General features: G+C 36.6%; 1 protein-coding gene across 2 annotated transcripts in view; it reads left to right on the top strand.

The window, feature by feature from the left end:
* THOC1 (THO complex 1) overlaps positions 1 to 20,776 on the top strand; it is a 68,611-nt gene that overhangs the window by 28,320 nt on the left and 19,515 nt on the right. For both annotated transcript variants that reach the window (XM_021718666.1, XM_008070234.2), the window contains exons 10-11: positions 5,462 to 5,570; positions 7,295 to 7,426. In XM_021718666.1, the coding sequence (XP_021574341.1) occupies positions 5,462 to 5,570; positions 7,295 to 7,426 (241 nt within the window). The remainder of the gene's footprint in view (positions 1 to 5,461; positions 5,571 to 7,294; positions 7,427 to 20,776) is intronic.

Here is a 20,776-nt window from a genome sequence, read left to right on the forward strand (position 1 = left end):
TTCCAAGTAGCTGGAACTACAGGCGCTCGCTACCACGCCCAGCTAATTTTTTGATTTATTGTAGAGATGAGGTCTCACCAAGTTGCCCAGGTGGTTTTATCTGATGTGAGATATCAGGTAAAAACATATCCTACTCATTTTTAGTTTCCATTTGCATGGAATATTTTCCCCCACCCCTTTACCTTGAGTCTGTAGGAATCAGTGTCTTAAGTGGGTCTCCTGAAGCCAGCAGATTTTTGAATTGTGTTTTTTTTTTAATCCATTCTGCCATTCTGTATCTCTTTAGTGGGGCATTGAGGCCATTTACATTGGGGTTAATAATGATACATAAGGTACTATTTCATTTATCATTTTGGTTTTATCTGGTTGCTTTACTTATCTATTTTTCTGTTATGTTGGTGTTCTATAAGCCCTGTGAGCTTTATGTTTTCCAATATTTTTTTACCGTTTTGATTTTTTGTTTCAGTATTTAGAACTCCTTTGAGTATTTCTTGTAGAGCCTGTCTAGTGATGACAAATTCCCTCAGCATTTGCTTGTCTGAGAAAGACTTTATTTCTCCTTCATTTATGAAACTGAGTTTTGTGGAATAAAAAATCCTTGGCTGACTTGCATCTGGATGTTTTAATCTCTGGCAAGGTTGGGGAGGTTTTCCTTCATTATTACCTCAGGTAGATTTTCCAAACCTTTTGTTTTCTCGTTTTCCTAAGAAACACTGGTAATTCTTAGATTTGGATGTTTTATAATAATTCCACATTTTTTGAAAACTGTGTTCTGTTCTCTTGATTCTTTTTTCCTTGTTGTTTTCTGATTGCCTTGTCTTCAAGTTCTGAGCTCCTTCTACTTGTTTTCGTCTACTATTAAAACTTTCTCTTTTTTATTAATCAATACTTTTTATTTTGATATTGTGGGGTACAGTTAAGGGTTAGGTATACAAATATGTTTCGTTCAGGCACCCTTGTTGATAAGGGGTGTCTCCCCGTACTGTTAAAACTTTCAATAAAATAAAATAAAAAATAAAACTTTCACTGCATTTTGTACTTCCCTAAATGATTCCTTTTTTGGAATTTCACCTTGATGTCATTGTGTTGTTTTATTTTGTTTTTAAGGTGCCTATCTCTTAAGAGAATGTTTCACTAATGTCCTGAATAGTTTTTTAAACTTCTTTATGTGGTATTCAACTTTCTCCTTATATCATTGAGTAATTTTATAATCAGTCTTTTGAATTCTGTGTCTGGAATTTCAAAGACTGCACTTTGGTGGTTAGGATCCATTGTCGAAGAGTTAGTGTGGTCTTTTGGGCTGTTGAAGAACTCTGTTTTTCATATTGTCTGAATTATTTTTCTAGTTCCTTCTCATTAGGGTAGACTATTTCTTCTTATTATTTTAGGTTGACAGGAGACTGATGTAAGTACAGTAGGGTTTCTTGGTTTTATATATAGACTTTGTGTGGTGAGTTTCTTAAGTGCTAGCTGTGACAGTCCTGTGCTGGGAACCTACATGGGCTCAGAGGCATCCTGAGTGGTTGGGGTGGCTTGAATAGTGTTATTAGTTAGGGTCTGGGATCATACCTTCTCCAAAACTGAGGGATTGTGTCAGATGCAGTGGGGTGTGCTGTTGACCTCCTTCTGGGAGGTGTTACTTATAAAAGGAAGCCAGCTGCAATGTTGTCTGTAGGCTTTCTGCTTGCCCTGTGTTGCTCCGAGGAAGTGACCAGCTAACCTAAGTGGTGGATGGGGTTGGGGGGAGTGCTCAAGTTCTCCACCTGTACACTCTTGGCTATTCCAGTGGGGATTGGGAGGGAGTCCCTGGCCAATGGGGTAATGCTGTTGTGCAGAGGCTGCGGAAAGAGTTTATCTAGGGAGTGAAAGGTTGCTATGGCAAGTCCTACCTGGCTCCCCAGCCGTAGCCTCAATGTGGAGACAGCCTCAGGTGTTCTTACAGCAGCCCACCCCAGGCAAGAACTGTCTGCCACAGAGAGGTTTGTCCTTGAAGCCTCTTCCCTACCTGACTGGCTAAAAATCACTTACCAGCAAGGGTTGAGTTGAATTCCTAGAAAATGGCAGCGGGAGATGCTCAGGGCTTTGTTTCCCTGTACCACTCCACATGATTTTTGGCAGATCATGGCTGTGAGTGAAGCAGTTTCCCGTGGGCTGTGTGGGTGAGGCTGTTTTCCATGAGGAACTGGAGTCCCACAAGGCTTAGAGGGCCCTCTGAGTTCATGTCAGAAACACAGAATTCCTGAATTTCTCTCACTTACTTTCCCCCACTTCGTCCTGGAGGCCTTGTGATCCAGGCAAGTCTAGCTAGATCCAGTCTAGGTTGATCGTTTTTTTTTTCTTTATGCTTTGTGGTTATCACTTCTTTGATGAGCCATGGAGCATACTGCTGATATCATTCCTCTCTCGGTGCTGAGGAAACTCTATTTTGGTTTAGTCTATGGGAGGGTCACACACTAGCTGCTGCTCATCAGACATCTTAATCATAATCCTACGCCGCTTTAATTTTAGAGAGAAGTTGTTCAGAAAATTGTTTTTCTGTTTTCAGAGTTACTGGAGAAGGGTTTAGGACCAGTAAAAGTTAACATTTGCATTAGATTCTTTCAGGTACAGGGGGTTCTTGATAAAACTTTTGGCAGAAACTAGATTTTTGTCAATTAAAAAGTTGTCAGGCTGTGCAGGATGTCTCACACCTATAATCCCAGCACTTTAGGAAGCCAAGGCAGGAGAATCACTTGAGACCATGAGTTCTATACCATCTTAGGCAACATAACAACTCAAAGCCATTGTAATCTGGGTGAATACCTAAACATAATTTCATCAAATGTTCCCATATGTTTTACTAAATTACTTTTCCTTTGTTCTGAGATCACTTACCTTTTCAAACTTTTTTGTAGGAAACTGAATTTTAAGCTGATAAATTATTTTATACTTTTCTGCTCTAGCCTCTTTACTTTATATACAAAGAAACTAAGGTATTTTCAATCTTTCAAACATTAACCACCCCCCCCCCGAAAAACTTGTAAAAAGTATGTGGAGCTAGGCACAGTGGCTCACACCTGTAATCCCAGCACTTTGGCAGGCTGAGGTGGGAAGACTGCTTGAGTCCAGCAGTTTGAGAGCAGCCTAGTCAACTTATCGAGACCTGTCTCCACAAAAAATAAAAATTAAAAAAAATAAAAAGATTAGCCGGGCATGATGGCGTGCCTGTAGTCCCTTCTATTTGGGGGGCTGCAGTGGAAGGATCACCTGAGCCTAAGAATTTGAGGCTGTGATGAGCAGTGAGCATGTGACTGCATTCCAGTCTGGGTAGCAGAGTGAGATTCCAACTAAAAATATATATATACCCAAGTATACATGTGGTAAAAATTAAACTCATTTAATTTTACTATAATCCTTTAAAAAGCATTGTAATATTTCCCCTGATGCTCCCCAATTATCAGAAAAAGTAATTTTAAGTGTATGCATTCCTAAAATGAAGAATGGGGGATTAATTTACTTCCTATTTTTGGCCAGAATATAGAAGGCAGGACTCTTTTTCTTTCTTTTTTTTTTTTTAACAACTTTCTTTCTTTTTTTTTTTTATTTAAATTATTATTTTTTTTTATTATGAAGTTTTGGGGTACAGTTAAGGGTTAGGTATACAATTGTGTTTCATTCAGGCACCCTATTAATATGGGATGTTTCCCCGTTCCCAGATAGATATTTGTTACTGTTAATCCCATCTCCCTCCCCCCACCGTAGTTTCCCAATACTGTCAGTCATTTTCGTATAGTATTGCATTGGATGTTTAAGGTCCATTATATGAGTGAGAACATGTGATACTTGGATCTTTGTTTCTGTGAGAGGTCACTCAGTATTATAGACTCTAGTTCCATCCAGGTTGCTGCGAAATTCATGATTTTGTTCTTTTTTATGGCTGTGTAGTATTCCATCGTGTATATGTACCATATTTTTTTAATCCAGTCCTCTTTTGACGGGCAGTATGGCTGTTTCCAGGTTCTTGCTATTGTGAACAACGCTGCAATAAACATGCGTGTGCAGGTATCGTTTTTATAGAGTGATTTGTGTTCTTCAGGATATATTCCCAGTAGGGGGATTGCGGGGTCTTATGGAAGGTTGGTATTTAGAGCTTTTAGGAATCGCCACACTGCTTTCCACAGAGGTTGCACTTAACATCATGGTACTGTTGTAGATTACTGAACCCACTTCCAGTTTCCCATATAAAATTATGATCTTGGAATATATGTATGGGGATGAAGCTTAGAGAAAATGTTAACTGTAATCTGTAGGTTCAACTTACTAAGGTTTATCTACTATTTTGAGGGGTTTTTTGTTTTTTGGAGGTTTTTAATTTTTTTTGTTTCAGCTTACTAAATTTTATTTTGAAAGGATGGGGTGAGGTAATATACAGCTGTGTTTACAGACAAATTTATTTCGTAGAGACAATCTGAAAAGTTTTGCAGATATTTGAGAGTATGAAATAGTTGATACCACAAACATTTTTAATATATAGGTAATACTAAAGCATTTCATGGGCTGTTGTGAATGATATAGAGGATTTTACTAAAACAATCTCTTGGGCCAAAAAAAGTCTGAAATTTTTGTCTTAACATTAAAAATTAAAACATATTATATAGTTCAGGTTGATTATTCCTTATCTGAAATGCTAGAGATCAGAAGTTATTTCTGATTTTTTGAATTTGGTATGCTACACCTGTGTAATGATTGCTTGTAAAGTTAAAAATAATATATTGACACTGTAGATTTATAACATCAGATCAGGAATTGAATTAGTAAAACCATAATAAAGTCACTAGAGAAAAGGCTTATTTTTGTAATACTAACTTGATATTTAACTTAAATTTTTGTTTCATACTTAGAATATGCCTGTTGCTTTTAACATAGATTCAGATTAACATTGGTTCAGACAACATAGAAGTTGATCTTTTTCTCATGTCAAATTATGGAAACAGACCAGGGCTGGTAGGACAGTACTACTCTGTAAGATATTCTAGGGACCCAGGTTCCTATAGTATAAAACGCCCCATCCTCACATCTGCATTCTGGCAGGAAGGCAGGAAGGGGCAAAGGCAATGATAAAATATGGTCCAAAAGTTGCACACATGACTTCCATTGCATCTGACTGACCAGAATTTAATCACATGGCCATACCTAGCAGCAAGAGAAGTTGGAAGAACTAATCTTGAATTCTGAATGACCATATGTCTGGCCAAAATTCATTAGCTCCACCAGTACAGGCAAAGAATGTCTATTGGAGTCTACAAGTTCTCTAAAATTGTATGCAAAAATGTAGGTATTTTAAATGTGTGCTTTTCTGAGGAAAGAAGCTATAGCTTTCCTCAGCTTCTAAAAGGGTTTACGACCCAAGAAAAGTTAGGAACATTTAGATATTTGTCAAGGAGTTTAAATGATTAATTTAATATACCATTTATTTTACTAGCTCCATTCCAATTGACTACAACCTCTATAGAAAATTCTGGTCACTTCAGGATTACTTCAGGAACCCTGTGCAATGCTATGAGAAGATTTCATGGAAAACTTTTCTCAAGGTGAGTTGCTGATCCCAGTGTTTTGCAGTTAATGGCAGCACTAAAGCTTACTCTTGTCCAACATTCTATTCACTGTAATAATTCTGTCTCTTGCATTTTTATACCTATTTCAGAAGCTAAGTATACAGAAGCTAAATTATAGATTAATATTTAAACCACTCATTTTGTGAAGTAGCCTATATGTATCAGAAATTTAAAAGTGAGTAATCATAGCCTCGAGCTTTTTAAAATATTGTTAGTATTTTCAACATAAATTGATGATTTTTTGCAGAATACATTCTGTCTTTACTTTCCACAAAATTATCTCAGCTATCTTGTTAAAACAGGGGTTTTCAAACCATGGCCTTGTGCCAAATCCAACCTACTCCATTGCAAGTAAATGTTGATTGGAATACAGCCATGACCATTCATTCATCTGTAGCTGTTTTTGTGCTATAATGGCATAGTCGAGTGGTTGCAACTGAGACTATACATTACACAAAGCCTAAAAGACCTACTCTCGGGTCCTTTATAGAAAAAGTTTGCCAACCCCTTTTGTAGAATTCTCCATCTTTGTTTTTTTTTTGACTACCTGAAGATCACTTGTCCTTTTTTGTACAGCAAAAAGATCCATTTCAGAATCCAAGCTAAATAGGTAGTTCTTAAAGTAGCACGGTGTAGTGTGTTACATTTTTTTTTTTGAGTTGGAGTATCATTCCGTTGCCCAGCCTGGAGTGCAGTGGCATGCTCACAGCCACCCCAGCGCTGACCTACTGGGCTCCGGTGATCCTTTCACCTCAGCCTTCCAAGTAGCCTGAACTACAGGCGCAGGCTATCACACCCAGGTAATTTTTTATTGTAGAGACAAGGTCTCACCAATTTGCCTGGACTAGTCTTGAACCCATGGGCTCAGGCAGTCGCCTGGGTCTCCCAAAGTGCTGGGATTACAGGCTGAGCCACTGAACCCGGCCGGTGTGTTATTTTTAATAGTTATTATTATTTTTGAGTTGGAGTCTCACTCTACCGCCCAAGCTGGAGTGCAGTGGCACATTCACGGCCACCCCAGCATCGACCTGTTAGGCCCCAGCGATCCTTCTGCCTCAACCTTCCAAGTAGCCAGAACTACAGGCACGCTACCGTGCCCAGCTAATTTTTGATTTATTGTAGAGATGAGGTCTCGCCAAGTTGCCTGGGCTGGTCTTGAACCTGCGGGCTCCCAAAGTGCTGGGATTACAGGCTGAACCACCGAGCCCGGCCTTAATAGTTATTATTTTATATGTAGTTTCTTGTCAGGGGAGAGCACCAATCCAAATTTGATTAAGTGGTTAGTGAGAAATCATCTGAAATTGTCTTCCTACAGGACAGAATTTGACATTGTTTTATTTAATCACAGTCTTTACCACAAAAAATGCTTGAGAGTTTCCACAGCTTGTTAGGTAATTGATTTCACTGGTAAATTTCTGTATACTCTCAAATTATTCCTGTCTCTGTTTACCCCTACACAGACTTCACAAGAAATTGTACTTCTCCAGGAGTAGAGAGTCTGTTCCTACTTTTACAATACCATGAAATTGCATACAAAATCGTTTTTACCCTTTTTTGCTATCATAATTTTTTTATTCAATGTTCCTTACAATATACATGTATGGTTGGCTTGGAGTAAATTCTAGGTATTTTGATACAGAAAAGCACTAAACTCATTTTTAAGCTACAGTGTCAAATTAACTAATATTTTTGTTTTGCAGTATTCTGAAGAAGTTTTAGCTGTTTTTAAGAGTTATAAGTTAGATGATACTCAGGCCTCAAGGAAAAAGATGGAAGAATTGAAAACAGGAGGAGAGCATGTATATTTTGCAAAATTTTTAACAAGTGAAAAGGTATAATTCTTTCTTTTTCACTAAGCATAATAAGAAATAGTCTTGTTTTATTTCTATTAACTGATAGCCTTTTTACATTAAGTTGAATAGAAAGGTTTCTTACTTTTGGTTAAAGTTTATAATTTTTAGTTTGAGAGTCTCATTTCTTTCTTTCATAAGTAGACTAATTTTATTTGAGGTAAAGAAAGATGTTCTTCATTAACTATTTTGTGGACTTATTTAAGACTAAATGCAGTTTTGTTACTTTCAAGTGTATATATTTTAGACCTCAAGTTAGGATTTAATTTGCATGTATGAAAATATTTTGTAGTTAGCTTATCATTTAGGTACAAATAAAGAGTTTAAAAGTTCATAATCTTATTTTTTCATCTTAATAAGTACATTTTGTTCAAATATAAAGCTACAGGTTTCTGTAAATTTTCTAGTCAAGATGGCACTTGAGTATATGTTTCGACTCACTCCCTTTGCTCCAAACACATAGCAGTGACAGGTAAAATATAAAACAAGAGAGCAAAAAAGACAAAGCTGAGCTTCCAGAAACAAAATTAATAATTTCATGGACCAGAAATGCCAAGTAGTGATCAAAACTGAAATCTTGGCTTGCTGGACTCGATCCAAAGCAGGTGGTATGGCACACAGGAACTTGGCTACAAGAACAGAGACCAAATGTACTCCAAGTGAGACCAGGTGCCAGAGTCAGATTCACAGCTTGAAGCCAGGAACTGAGGTGAAACTTTACTCACCTTTGCAAAAATACTAAGAAAAGATATTGCCAATCTTCTGCCAAGGGCTATGGTTTTATAGGTCTTTGGGCCTAGGGATAACAAGGCTTTGTGTCCATTTGCTTGCTCAGTGACCGAATATGTGATACTCTCAGAATACTCAAGAAACAGCTGCTGTAAAAAGTCATAAGACTTTTTTCAAACTTGGGTGCAGGGGCCGTGGTAGAAGCAAATGCATAACTGCTAGATGGGGAAAGGTATACACAGAGGGGGAGAGGAGGGGAAGTAAACAAACATCCCAAAAGAAAAGGGTCCGATTTCCCTGATAAGTTACAATTCACAAAGAAATCTAATGTTAAGGATCACCAGCAAAATCAACTTTTGGGATATACATATATTTATTGCAGATGAAATATATAGCCTGACCAAGACTTATATATGTTTTGGAGACTCAAAAAGATGATCGATAAGATAGCATCCATTGAAAAAGAGCAAGAAGCCGGGCTTGGTGGCTCAGCCTATAATCCTGTGCCTTTGGGAGGCTGAGGTGAGTGGATTGCCTGAGCCTGTGGGTTCGCGACCCGCCTGGACAGCGAGACCTCATCTCTACAATTAAAAAAAAAAAGAAAAACAGCAAGAAATCATTGAAACAGAAGTAGAAGTGAAATAGGACAGTTGATAAGACAACTAATTGGGAGTCCTGGAAATGAAAAATATCATCATCGAAACCAAGCACAGCACACAGATTTAAACTATAGATTCGACATAGATGAAGAGAACTAGTGAATTGAAGATAATGATGAGAACTTCACCCAGAATGCAGCACAAAGAGATTATTTTTAAGTGAAAGAGCAATCAAAAGCTCTGGAGAATAGATTGAGAATTTCCAACATCTGTCTAATAGGATTTCCAAATAGCAAAATGGAAAGAATGGTAGAGAAACTGTATTGCAGAGAATTGAAGGAAGTGTCAAGTTCTCAGCTTAAAAGTGTGCTACAACTACCAAGCAGGATAAAGAAAGATAAATCCACACTTCAGTGTATCATGCTTTTTAACTGTGGGGATACAGAGAAAACCTTAAAAACCACTAAAGGATAAAAAAAAAAAAACAAATATATTGGGAAGGAACAACTCTTTGTTAGCAGATTTCTAGCAGATATCAGCCATCAATACTAGAAGACAGTGGAGAAATATTAAAGTGCTGAGAAAAAATTAACTTTCAGTCTAGAATTTCATACCCAGCTAAATGTACTCAAGACTGTGGATGAAAGAAAGACATTTTTATTCAAAGACCACAATAATTTATCACTCAAAGACCCTCATTTTGAAAAAAAACTACTAAAGAACGTTCTTCAACAGGAAGGAATTGAGCCCATAAGAAAGGAATGGGATACAGAAAGCAATGGTGAGCGCAAAAATTGAAAAATAATAGCAGTAAATTTTCTACTATTAAAACAAGTCATAATAAGCAATTAAATTTTTTATTTAAAAATTTTATTAATGTGGAGCTTAACTAGATGATAACAATATGAGAGTGGAAAGCAGAGATGTTTAATGAGTAATTTAAACTTACTATAGTCTTGTAATCTTCAGGAGTTGGAAAGGAATACTGAATAACTAAGCTTTTTATGTATATTAAAAGGGTAACCACCAAAAGAAAACCAATCTGTTGTTCTCAAACAACAAAGAGATCAAAGGGAAGGAAAGAAGGGACCTAGACTACTTTATAAATTTAACTGACAGCAGGAAGGGAAGGAAAAAGGAGCAGAAAGGAGATTAGAAATGTCCACATATATCAGTAATAACATTATAAACTGATTTAATATATCTAGTAAGACATTATCAGAATACATTTTTTTAAAACTCCAGTTATATTTGTTAGTTTAAATGAAACAAACTCACTCTTTGGTTGAATAAATAATTCAAAACTTATTTTACCCTCTGTAGAAAAGGGGAAGAAAATCCCAAAGCTCTTCTCCTTGCTTAACAAAGAACTTTCCCAAAGACCAGACACCTTTTAGAGAGCTGAGGTGTCAATTTAATTAATATTAACAGGGCAAAAAAGTTACAAAATAAAACAACCAATAAGAGTTGTGTACTTCTAAGAGTTTGCAGGTTACATTTCTCAGGACATGACAGCTAGTTTTGGTACAGATAACATTTCTAGGCACCTTTTAATAATGGAAAAGAGCAGGATTAAACACTTTCAGAGAAATCTCCACATTGGAAAGTGAGATTGATGCTTTTTTGTATCCTTCATTTACTGAAGGACTGACTCTTTGTGAACTTGCTTTTGTCAGAGTTAGGAAAGCATGAGCTTTCAGGGTTAAGCACTGGATTTCAGTAGTTAATACCATGAGTAAGGTAAAAGCAGCTTTGAGAAGCTTAAAACTTACCATATGAAGAAGAGAAAAGGCACAGAGAATATTATCAAAGAGAATGCATGTAGTGTTTTACATCTCATTTCCCTTCTGCTACTTAAGCAACAATTTTATCTTAAATTTAGAGCCCTTCTTATATATTTTTCATGTTTTTCTGGTGTATTTCCAGTTGAAATTTTTGTCATTTATTACTATAGTATGAAGAATATGCAACATTTTTAAGCTTTACTGTGCCACTGAAAGAAGCCTTCCAGCATCTTTTTATCTTAAAATACCTTACATGGTATTTTAATCTCAGGATTCCCACAAAGGCCATCCCACCTAAGTATATGCCACACTTTGGTCTGATGTTACTTTCAACTTTCTTCTGATGGAACTTTGATAAACTATGGAAAAGCTCTGATATTTTTATCCCTTGCCAGCAAGAGCTAGCTGAAATGAAATCTAAAGCTATGATTATTTGAATCTTAATTTTAGAGCCTATTTCATTGATAAGCAGATTTAGAGAAATGGTCTTGTCATTACAAGGTTGGATCTTTCATCACTGTAAAGAGCCTATGACCATCTAGGGCCATAAGAATATTATTACCCAGAAGCATTAAGGAGAGTCCGGAGATAATACATGGCAAGTATGATATCACTTTTATAGTCAGAGACAGGCCAATCATTAGCAACCATAGGTAGGTATGGATTCTACAAATAGGTGTCTTTGTATATCTTCTTTCTTAAAGATAGAAGTTTCCCCTAGAAACAAAGTGGCATTGTAATTTTCAAGGGCCACTTTTTTGTGCTGCCTGGGGTATGATTGTAAGTACTAATTCCCAACAATGAGGTTCTTTCGTGAGATAGCAAAAATAGTCCAGGGATATCAGTTGCTAAATGTAGAGTTGAGACATTGGCGTTTTTTTATTTTACTTTTTTAATGGAGTAGAGAAGGATCTGTTCTTTAAGGTTTCTCAGAAATTTTAAGGGAGGATTTCACCTCTAATTGTCCCAACTTATCATACCAAATAAAAGGCACTGGTATTATAGTGATTCCTTCCTCAATACTATGTCGCATGTAAAAGCAGAATACATTTAAAAACACTTAAGTACCATGAGTATATGGGTAAAGGAATGTATTTTTATTTTCTTGAGTATTCATAGACAAGAGTATAGTAACAGTAACTAGGTATAGGATTCTGAGTTACCTAGTTGTAGTGGTAATAAATCCTGCTCACTTTCTATTTAAGACTCAATGACTGAAAGAAAAAGATCAGGTGGAATACTCAGTAGCTAGCAGTTACAAGAGTGGTTACCCAAAGTCACACACCGTTGACCCTAGTGTGGTTATTAGGCAATTCCTGTTCGTGGAAAAAAAAAGAATTTGCAGTTCTCTACAAATGGCATTGTGTGACAAGGCCTCAAATTAGAACGTGTGGTCAATTTTTTAAAAAGTTCATGGCAATAAGAAACTATCAATACAGTTGTTCTGCCCTAAATTTTGTATACTTTCTGTGTGCATTTGAGAGGTAGCTAAGGCTGAATCTTTATGCAGCAAAGGCAAAGATAAGTCTGTTCCTTTCAGAGACACTGCTGCCTGGTTAGGAACAGATGAATCTCATCCCTTGTTTTCAGTATGAGAGGTTTTTGGACAACTGGAAGATGGCTTGAGTTTTCTTTGTCAGCAGGCCAAAAATATAGCTCAGCCCTTCAGGTAGTTCCAGGATTTTACCATGAACTTCCCGCAGGGTATCACCATTCTCTGAAAGTTAAGTAGAAACTAGATTATAAGACATTGATAACAAAAATATGTTAAATGGGTAAGGCTAACATTTCCTTATAGATCCAATATGGAAGGCCTTACACGTTAAAAGCCATGTTAGCACTAAGCATTTATCAGTAAGATCGGAGTGATGTTTTCCAATGATGAATCTTGATGTAAATCTGTCATCTGGTTTTACATCTTGATACCGTTGATCTGATTCAACTAGTAGAGCTTCTCACAGCTATGATTAGAATGATTGACTGACATGGTTTGTTCTTTGAAATAAATCTAACACTGTTATTTATCACATCAATGTTGGGCTTTATTTAGGTAGCCACTGAGGAAGTAACAGAAAGCTGTTGGTTAACCATTAATATTTCATGAGGAAGCTGGGCTCGGTGGCTCAGCCTTTAATCCCACGCCTTTGGGAGGCTGAGGTGAGTGGATTGCATGAGCCCACGGGTTCGAGACCCGCCTGGGCAGCGAGACCTCATCTCTACAATAAATCGAAAAATCAGCTGGGCGTGGTAGCTCATGCCTGTGCTACTCGGAAGGCTGAGGCGGAAGGAGCGCCAGAGCCTAGCAGGTTGAGGCTGCGGTGGCCGGGAGCGGCCACTGCACTCCAGTCTGGGCGATAGAGTGAGACTCCAACTCAAAAAAAATTTCATGAGGAGACAGACCAAGTCTTCTGCTTATTATAGACCTCATTGTTAAGTGAGCTATGTATATCCAGCTACTTTGTTTTTAATTTTTTTTTTGAGTCGGGGTCTCACACTGTTGCCCAGGCTACAGTGCAGTGGCATGACCACACCTTACCGCAGCCTCAAATTCCTGGGTTCAATCAAGAGATCCTCCTGCCTCAGACTCCCAAGTAGCTGGGACTACAGGTGTGCGCTATCGTGCCTGACAAATATTTTGAATTTTTGCAGAGATGAGGTCTCGCTACATTGCCCAGGTTGGTCTTGAACTCCTGGGCTCAAGTGATTCTCCTGCCTCAGCTTCTCAAAGTGCTAGGATTACAGGCATGAGTCATGACACCCAGCCTGTCCAGCCATTTTAGATGAATGTTGCACAAATTCTGGGGTTAGTTTCTTTTTCAGAATTTCATTATGATGTTTGATTATCTATCTTCTGAATCCAAGTTCTGTGAGCAGTGAAGGCATTGGTGAATCTTGAGGCTTTAAAAGCTTTGCAATTTGAAGCCTTTTAGAAGTCTTTTGTTGACAGTTGTGTCAGCCCTAGCATATGGGTATACTTTCACCCATCCTGAAAAGGTAACTACTACTACTAAAACCTTTTCATATAATTGACCTTTTTGTACATAAACAAAAACCTGAATTGATCCTAAGGGCAGAAGGCATGAGCTTCCCTCTTCGTTGTGACAGTTTTGTACTCTGTGGGCCTGACAAGTAGAGCAGCTCTTTAAATATAATTGAGCATATTGGAAAATTTAGAGCATACTTGCCCATCTCACTTATTTGTAAAATCACCTCTGTATATGAGTCAAGCCATGGTTGTTATACAATCAAGATAAGAGAGTAAATTCACTAATGCCAAGTAACAGTCATCTAGGAAATACTAAAGACAAGGTGCAAAAAATGCCATGCCAATGTAGGCTGTGAATTCGGAGCCTAATTGTGGAGGACAAAGTCTTAAAGGCTTGGCAGAGGACTGGTTATCTGTAAGATAAAGATAAGAGCAAAGGTGGAATAAGAAATGACCCAACCTTGATATCAGCCAACGTAACAGCAATTAACAATAGCTACATACTTTGGGAGGCAAAAGCAGGAGGATCACTTGAGGCCAGGAGTTTGAGATCAGCCTGGGCTACATAGCGAGACCTTGTCTCTACAAAAACGTTTTTAAAAATTAGCTGGGGGCTGGGTGCGGTGGCGCACACCTATAATCCCAGCACTTTGGGAGACAGTGGTGAGAGGACTGCCTGAGCCCACAGGTTTGAGAGCAGCCTGGGCAACTTGGCAAGACCTCAGCTCTATGATAAATCAAGAAAAATTAGCTGGATGTGGTGGCACATGCCTGTAGTTCCCGGCTACTGGGAAGGCTGAGGCAGAAAGATCGCCTGATCCCAGCAGGTCAAGACTGCAGTGGCCGTGAGCAAACCATTGTACTCCAGTCTGGGTGATAGAGTGAGACTCCAACTCAAAAAAAAAAAAAATTAGCTGGGCATAGTGGCACATGTCTGTAGTCCCAGCTAATGGGGAACGCTGAGGTGAGAGGATTGCTTGAGCCCAGGAGTTTGAGGTTGCAGTGAGCTATGTTCACGCTAGTGTACTCCAGCCTAGGTAACAGAGCCAGACCCTGTCTCTAAGAAAGAAAAAAAAACCTACAGCAAAAGGACTCTTAAAAATTATAGGTTCTCTCACTCATAAGCAAACCCTGAACTATGATCATAATACCATAAGAAAGGGATTAGCAGTAGTGGGAAACTGCCAGGGGAGGGGAGGGTGTACACTTCATCAATAAGGATACCTGATCTCAAACCAGGTAAAGTGGGGACCAAACTTTACATGTACAATGACCATTTGTAACTAACCCTGACTTGTATCCCACATCTTTTTAATTAATTAAACGTTTAAGAAAATTGTAGGTTCTCTAGATGTGAACTCTCATCATGTTTATAACAGTACAGTCATTTCACAAGAGCATAATGAAATATTTATAAATGTTAACAATCCTTTGAAAAGAAAATGTTGATTGGGCATGGTGGCTCACGCTTGTAATCCCAACACTTAGGGAGGCTGAGGCAAGAGAATTGCTTGAGCCAAGGAGTTGAAGACTAGCCTAGGCAACACAACAGGACCTCATTGCTACAAAAAATAAAAAATTAGCCAGGCATGGTAGTGTGCGCCTGTAATCCCAGCTACTTGGGAGGCTGAGATGGAAGGATTGCAAGAACCCAGGAGGTTAAGGCTGTGGTGAGCCATGATTATGCCACCGCTCTCCAGCTGGGTGACAGAATCAGATCACAACTTGGAAAAAAGGCAAAGAAACTGTACTCTAATGAAGACAATAATTACTAACTTCTGGGCAAAACATATAAAGGGCAAAAACATTTTATTACATTTAAGAACAACTACATACCCAGAGACAAAAACGAATTTTGTTTCTCTGAGTTAATCAGTCTCCCTCCTGTATGATATACAATTGTTTATACATTTTCAATACATTTTGATATGCATGTTTTAATAGATCAAGCATGTTTAATAATATAAAGCTTTAAAACTGGTTTTTAAAACAATTCTATCAGCCGGGCATGGTGACTCCCACCTGTGATCCCAGCACTTTGGGAGACTGAGGCAAGAGGACTGCCTGAGACCAGAGGTCCGAGACCAGCCTGAGCAACTTGGCGAGACCTTGTCTCTACAATAAATCAAAAAATTGTCTAGGCATGGTGGTGCATACCTGTAGTCCCAGCTACTTGGAAGACTGAGGCAGAAGGATCGCCTGAGCCCAGCAGGTAAAGGCTGCAGTAGCCGTGAGTGTGCCACTGCACTCCAGCCTGGGTGACAGAGTGAGACTCCAAATCAAAACAAAACAAAACAAAAAACAACCCAGTTCTATCAAGTATATTTAAACCAATATATAGACACTGGCTATTTAATCACAACTTGATTTAGCTGTTCACCCATGTTTATGTTTAATTAATTCTAAATATTAATGTAGGTAATAACATAATAACATATATTAAGAAGGTTCATTTACTTTAGCCTTTTAAAGGCAGAAAATAAGTCTCATATTTACTAAAACTGCATATTTGTATCATTTTCTGTTTTGTGGTTAAATCGAAGAAAAGGCCTTAAGCCATCTTTTAAACCCAAAATTTATAAATTGTACTAATGTAAAACATTAAAGAGTTTATGTTTTACATTGATTGGGAGTATTAAGGAAAATGAGATTAAAATTTAAATTTTTTTATGTGTTTATGGAGCTTGAGATCTTGCTATCTTGCCCAGGCTGGTCTCAAACTTTGACCCTCATGCAGTTCTCCGACCTCAGCCTCCCAAAGCATTAAGATTACTCGTGTGAGCCACAAAATTTAAATTTTTGATATTTAGCTGGTCTCGGTGGCTCAGCCTGTAATCCCGCGCCTTTGGGAGGTTGAGGTGAGTGGATTGCCTGAGCCCGCGAGTTCTAGACCCGCCTGGGCAGCGAGACCTCATCTCTACAATAAAATAAAATAAAAATTAGCCGGGTGTGGTAGCGCGCGCCTGTAATTCCGGCTACTTGGAAGGCTGAGGCGGAAGGATCGCCAGAGCCCAACAGGTCGAGGCTGCGGTGGCCGGGAGCGGCCACTGCACTCCAGTCTGGGTGACAGAGTGAGATGGCAACTCAAAAAAAAAAAAAAATTGATACTTGTTTTACAAAGGTATATTATAGTCTTCTAAAAAGTCTCCTTAAAAGTATAGTCGTGTGCCACATAATGACTTTTTGGTCAACAACAGACCCCAGATATGATGGTGATCCCATGAGATTATAATATTGTATTTTTCCTGTGCCTTTTCTGTGTTTACGTACACAAATACCCGTTGTGTTACAGTTACCTACATCATTCAGTGCAGTAACATGCTGTACAGGTTTGTAGCCTATGTATAGTAGGCTATACCACCTAGGTCTGCATAGTTACACTTTAATATCACAAGATGAAGAAATTGCTAAGTGACACATTTCTCAGAATGTGTCCCTGTTATTAAGTGACACATGACTATTCATACAGAAAGTTTCTTAAAACTTTTAAATTTGTGACTGTAGCCTTAAGTTACCTTTTTAACTAGAGAAAACAGTTGAGACCTGACAGCTCCAGCTTCAGTAGACGGGATTCCCGCCTTTATCTTGTAGCTGAGACTTGTAAACTAAAAGTAGATTTTTCATTTTCTTAACATTTTATGAAAGTTTTTAAAGAATCATTAGAAAATAGAAATGCTGCTTAAATGTATAATTTAGTTGTTTTTATACAATTGTTTTTACATTCCTTTTCCTCTCAGAAACCAAATGTTCTATAATTCAGTTGAGTAAGATACATGAAAGGCACCTATTTCAAGTTGAAAACAATTTTACAGCAACCCCTCAGGTCCCCTCCCACTGTGGAAGCTTTTCTGTCCTCTCAAATCATAAATCCTCCTTTCAAAAAAAAAAAAAAACAATTTTATATAGTTTAGTCCTCTAAACCCTAATTTAGCATCTAATCCATATATGAAAAGTAAAAGTTTAAAATATGGCTGTCTTTTGTAAGCATAATGACTATAAAACCTGTATTTTTTCCCAATCTGAGGAGAAAATTTGAAACATTTGAAGTTTAGACTTGATTTCTTAATTGTTTAAGAAGATTTTTAGCACCATGTTCAGGATTATATAAGCACTTAGTGATACCTTTAAACAATTGAAAATGGAAATCCAGTTTCCATTTTAAATGGAAACTTGAGAGATTTTATACTTTTCTAGAAATCTCAAGACACACAATCTGATCATAGTTATATACAGTAGGAAATGTACAACTGTGTTATTTTCAGATACTCATTTTTTTTAGAATTATGCAACTCCTGCAGCCATGTAACTGTCACTCCCTGATGCACAGTTCATGTGGGTTTTCACATAAAAGGAAAATAAGTAAGCCTAAGTCAACAGAAGAAAGTATTACAGTTTTAGGCAAGCTGAAGATTATACAAAAGCATTTTTGCTTTATGAAAGAAAGCATTCTGAACTAGCTCAGATAAGGCAGGTAGAAGCAGTTATTTTTTTTCACTCTACCTCACTAATGGCTCAAGAGTAAAACATAGGTTCACATTTACACAGATACTCTGAGCTTCCCATTCATCAGATTGTCATTGGTGCAATATTTGTCTTCCAGGGAGCAGTAGTTTCCATTTAATGAGTTTTGCATCTTAGAATTGTATCCCCTCCTAGTTTACTTGCAGTGCAAAGCTGAGTTCTTCAGTTCCATTGATTTGCATTAAGAAGGAAGAAAAGCAGGCCTAAGAAGTTTAAAACCTATGTGGAAAAGAAAATAACACAAGAGAAATTTAATAAATGGCATATGGCATGTGTAATAATTTAAATTCACAAGGGATATATGCCTAAAACAAAACTATTTTAAAAGATTGAAAGAGACACATCAAGCTAATACCAACAAGAAGAAAACTAATTTGTGTACAAATACCAAATAAAATAGAACTTAAGGCAAAAAGCATAAATAAGACACACACACACACACACACACACACACACAAACCTATACAATAAAGAAATGAACCACCAAAAAGATATCATGAACTATATGTACTTAAACAATATGTCCTCAAAATACATTAAGCAAAAACTTATAAAATTATGAGAACTTGGCATATCCAATAGTAGGATATTTTTTAACTGCTTTCATCAAAAACAAATGAAGCAGGCAGACTAAAGATTAGTGAGTTATATGGAAGATTTTAACAATGAAAGTAATAAACTTGATCTAGTATACATGGAAACTTGTACAAAACAAATAGAGGCGATGCATTCTTTTTATGTATACATGAAACATCACAAAACTTGAACATGTACTAGATCATAAAGGAAGTCTCAACAAATTTCAAAGATTAAATATTATGCAGAACAAATTCTCTGGCACAGTAAGAACTATAAACTAGAACTATAAAAGTAGAATTGCAAAGAGGATGGCTTAAAAAGAGGCAAATACGTGGAAACATAAATGCATTTATAAATGCACACATATATGGCTTAGGAGTTGAAATAATGGAAATTCAAATTTTGTTATAAAAGGATTGTATATCAAATTGTAATTATATGTCAGAATGTGGGCTAAAAATAAAATGAGATATAAAGGGAAAATTACAACTTCATGTTCATTAATAGAAAAAAATCATGAAAGTAACAAATTGAGCATTCAACTCAAGAAGCTAAAAATAGTACAGAATAAACCTCAGAATAGAAGTAGGTAATAATAATAGTACAAATTAATGAAATATAACAAAGAAACTAAAGAACACATCAGAAAAACCAAAGCTATTTCTTTGAAAAGAAAATGTTGTAAAAAGAAATCTAGGACAGACCTGAGCAAGGAAAAAAATTGAAAAGATATCAACAGCAATGTTAACAATAAAAGTGAACATAATTAAGAATACAGACACATTTCAGATGTGTAAGAGAATATAGTCTGAACAACTTGTAGTACATTTTAAAACCTAGTGAAAAATGTAATGTAAAACCTATAGAAAAATGTAGTTATCGAAATAGACTCAAAAAAACAGAAAACCAAATAGTTGAATAATCATTTTTAAAATAGCAGTCAAAATGACACCTTTTGAATGATATCAGGCCCAGAGGTTTTTAGGCACATATTAACAAAACTTAAAAGGATAGGTAATTCTTATCATAAATCAAAATATTCAGAAATTAGAAAAAGGGAGAAGCAGACCAACCAGTTCATTATATAAGATTATAACTTTTAAACAAAATCCCAAGGACAAAAGAAATACATATATATCTCACAAATAGAAATTTTAAAAATGCTTTTACAACTCACAAATCAAATGAAGTAGTTATTTTTTAAAAATAGAGACTAAATAGAATTTATTCCTAGGAATATAGATACAGTTCATCAAAAAGATGAATATAATACCGAGTTAACAATAAAGATTTTTTTAAACTGTGATTTTCTCAGCTAGAAAATTTGAATAGTAAAATCTAGTATATTCATAACAAAAGCAAATCAGAAGTAGAAGAGAATTTTCTCTGAGTTGATAAAGGGATTGATAAAAAAGCCTATTGCAAGGATCAGACTTTAAAAAATATGTCCATTAAGTTCGAGAACAAGACATGGGTGTCTACTACCCATATTTCTACCCATATTATACTGGGGGACCTAACCATTCAATAAGAAAAAAAAAAAGTAGTAAGTTATAAGTAATGGAAAGAAAAGACCAAACTGTCTCCATCTGAAGATAATGTAATCGTCTACTGAGAAAATTCAAGAGAATCAACAAACTATTAGAATTAATGAGGTTTCAACAAGGTTATGAGAGAAACATTAATAGTGTTCTTATTACAAACCAGTAATTTATTATAGCATTCAAAATAGCAGTAAAAATGAATGCCTTGGGAGTAATCTTCATAAAGAAAAATCACAAAAATGGAGGAGTCCTACTACATTTATAGAAAAGGAAAACCCAGTGCTATTTCTCCCCAATTCATTCACTGAATCAAGTGGGTTCTTTGAGGGAACTCAAAAAATTAATCTCACAGTTTTTATGGGAAAGCAAAGAACCAAGAATAACTAAGAAAAATTTGAGGAAGAAGGGAACACTTGCTTGCCCTGGCAGATATTAAGATCTATAAAGCTGCAGTAATTAGAATAGGTAACTATTTGTACCAGTATAAAGATGAAAAACTCTGAAACAATAAAAAACCCAAATTATAGAAAAACTTGGTAAGCAAAAGAGGTTGCATTACAAATTCATGATGAAAGAATGGATTATTTTTA

This window comes from Carlito syrichta, unplaced genomic scaffold (assembly GCF_000164805.1).
Source record: "Carlito syrichta isolate Samal-C Ts95f unplaced genomic scaffold, Tarsius_syrichta-2.0.1 Scaffold313204, whole genome shotgun sequence".
In the NCBI taxonomy this organism is placed as follows: Eukaryota; Metazoa; Chordata; class Mammalia; order Primates; family Tarsiidae; genus Carlito; species Carlito syrichta.